This window comes from Austrofundulus limnaeus, unplaced genomic scaffold (genome assembly GCF_001266775.1).
Source record: "Austrofundulus limnaeus strain Quisiro unplaced genomic scaffold, Austrofundulus_limnaeus-1.0 Scaffold58, whole genome shotgun sequence".
Lineage (NCBI taxonomy): Eukaryota > Metazoa > Chordata > Actinopteri > Cyprinodontiformes > Rivulidae > Austrofundulus > Austrofundulus limnaeus.
In genome coordinates, this window is record NW_013952460.1 from 2,113,764 (window position 1) to 2,116,498 (window position 2,735).

The 2,735-nt window shown below is 41.8% G+C and overlaps 1 protein-coding gene across 4 annotated transcripts in view; it reads right to left on the reverse strand.

The window, feature by feature from the left end:
- cntn3b (contactin 3b) overlaps window positions 1-2,735 on the reverse strand; it is a 147,668-nt gene that overhangs the window by 101,639 nt on the left and 43,294 nt on the right. For all 4 annotated transcript variants that reach the window (XM_014009484.1, XM_014009483.1, XM_014009481.1 and 1 more), the window contains one exon: window positions 1,270-1,405. In XM_014009484.1, the coding sequence (XP_013864938.1) occupies window positions 1,270-1,405 (136 nt within the window). The remainder of the gene's footprint in view (window positions 1-1,269; window positions 1,406-2,735) is intronic.

Sequence of the window (2,735 nt, forward strand, 5' to 3'; positions counted from 1 at the left end):
GTCCAGAAGACCTATACAATTTTTTTCTTTTTGATTTTTTACCTGGATTACTGAGATGCATCAGGACAATCTGACGTGACATGTTCGTACGAACCCTTTGTACGAACAAAAGTAAGAGAAATTTAGGATAAGAATACGAACATGTTCTTGCATGAGGCCCATTGAGCTGGAAAACACCAAAGCACCCCAAAAACCTAATGGGATTCGCAGCATTGATCATAAATCTCTTTGGGCAAGTCACATCAAAGTAAACAATTTTCTTATTACATGTTATTTGATTCATTGTGTGAAATATTGACCGCAGCAGCTTAAATGTGAGAATCGGCTCGAATCGTGAGCATTTTACTGACTTGCGCTACGTCAGAGCTCAGCTGGCTACAGCTCTTTCTGACACTTCCTACTGTTGACTTAATATATTGTAAAGTGCCTTTAGAACAAAACAAGGGAAAAACAGTGGACATTAAGCTGCAGGTGACATGATGCAGATGTAGGTTTCTCCTTTTTCAGTGGAATGGCTCAGGTTGCACTATCAGTATAATGATATCCCCTGCTGCTGAGTCTCAGCCATGTTTTCCTACACAGTCACAATACAGGAAATGCAAGCATTTAACAGAATGTCACTCACAAGGTTACTGCGTCTTTACCCTGCTTGCTGTGCATCTATGTGGCACTGAGTTCTGAAACCCAATCTACTCAAGAAAAAAAAAACATCTGCCACTTCCAAGTGAGCTCACTCTGCTGTCAGGGAATAGCCGGAGTCATATCAAAGGATCTGTGGTGCAAATGAGTTGGAGGGATTTCCTATTCGCTTCTAATGATTTCTTAAGCCCTGCACCAATTTATAAATCTTCAGTAGGCGCAGCAGTTTAAATCTTTTCATTATCAAAGTTAACCTCACTCATCCTTAGCTGTAGATAAATTCATCAACCACAGTTGACTCCGACTCCACATCACAGCTCGGGCTGAAAATAGATAAGCTTTTTTTTTCAATTAGAAATGGATGCTCAATTAAGTTGTTGCTCTTTGAAGCCTGTCTTCTTCTTCGTCTTTTTTTTTCTTAGATGGTGTCTTATCTCGCTCTCTCTCTCAAGCATTTCTGACCAGAAACCATTAAAAATTTATTTAGAAGTAACTAGCAGGGCCCTCTTTGATTTCCACAGAAGCAGCAAGGAAGCGATCAATTCGACAGCGCTGGAGCCTCACGGCGCGATGCAAACGTGCAGCGTGGAGCACGGGAAGGTCTGAGTGACTGTGGCTGTAGTGGCGTACCTGTACTGCGGCGAAGGGATCCCCTCTGCCTCGCACGTGATGGTCGCCTGGTGGTCTGGGGAGTTGATCGGCAAAATGAGGTCGCTGGGCTGTGTCCTCCATCTTGGCCCTTGAAATATGACATCCTCTGTACAAGCTGCAGAGAGCAGAAAATGTTCTACAAGCTAGAAAATTTGTCTCTTTGACCTTAAAAAAATAGAAGAATAACACACTGTAAGGACAAAYAGTTAATCTTCTACAAGAACACTCAGTCTTTGTTATTTTTTCGGTGTACCATATACAATGTACTGTCTCTGGCTCTCCCACAGTGATCCCTTTTTACAAAGATGTGAAGAAAACACACCAGAATTCTACTTAGGTCATGTTGTGTACATTGTTAATGTTTCTACAAGTGGAAAAAAAAAACCTTTCAGCTGTTTTGGGTATTAAAATTTAATGTTAATATACAGTGTATGTCATCCTCTGATTGCTACTGCATTATTAAGACAAACCCATTGTGATACAGRAAGAAAAAWCTTAGAACAACACCAGTGAGTTTAATTACCACTTACCAGTGAGGGCAAAGGTGGAGTGATAATGTTTTAGCACTTGTCTATGGGTGTGTGTGTGTGTGTGTGGGGGGGGGGGGGGGGGGGGGGGGGGGGGGTCATTATCGGCTGAATATCTTCAGCTGATTAACTTGTGAAATCAACCATCAGAAAGGCAGCCGCAGCTAATGAACTTTAGCTTACACAAGAGAGGCTACAACTCAGTGCATTTGAAAGAAAAAGAGTCAAACCTGGATCTCTTAGCTAAAAATACTCCACAACACACACTGCACCTAAAACACTAACAWCATGCAGGAATTGCAATATTGTATGAGACTGTACAGGCTGTTGTTTTCAAGGATTAACCAAATTATCTATAATTCTCATKTCTCTGAATAAGATGATCTTAGGTATTTAAAACAGTAGGTAATAAACAATTTATCAAGGAATAGTCTTTTAGACGTAAGCCTCATTCATAAGACCACTCAGTCCAGGACTGATGCRTGTTCTGTCCTCTTCTGAGRAGTCAGAAAAAAYACGAAGGCGGAAARGCGAGTAAAATGAGCCCACCTCTGATGCCCATCTGAGGCCCCAAGCGAGGTAGTAYCAGAGCCGGGCCCGAGCCGGGCTGACCGACTTGTGAAAAAGCAACCCKCGGTTCTGCATTCAGAAAATGATAATGAGCTGATGCTGATGACATCAATGAGCGACCGCAGGATTAAKCAACARACAGACAACAGAAACAACCACAGAATCTCTAAAAATCTTTTAATTTCATTGGTTTGTGTTTGTGGGCACGTTTTTGCTACATTGTGGGAACCATTTTCAAGAAAAAAGTCAATACACATTTCCCATGGGGATATAGAAACAAATCTGTGTGTGTGTGTGTGTGTGTGTGTGTGTGTGTGTGTGCATTCTAGTACTCCCCACGCTCAGTCT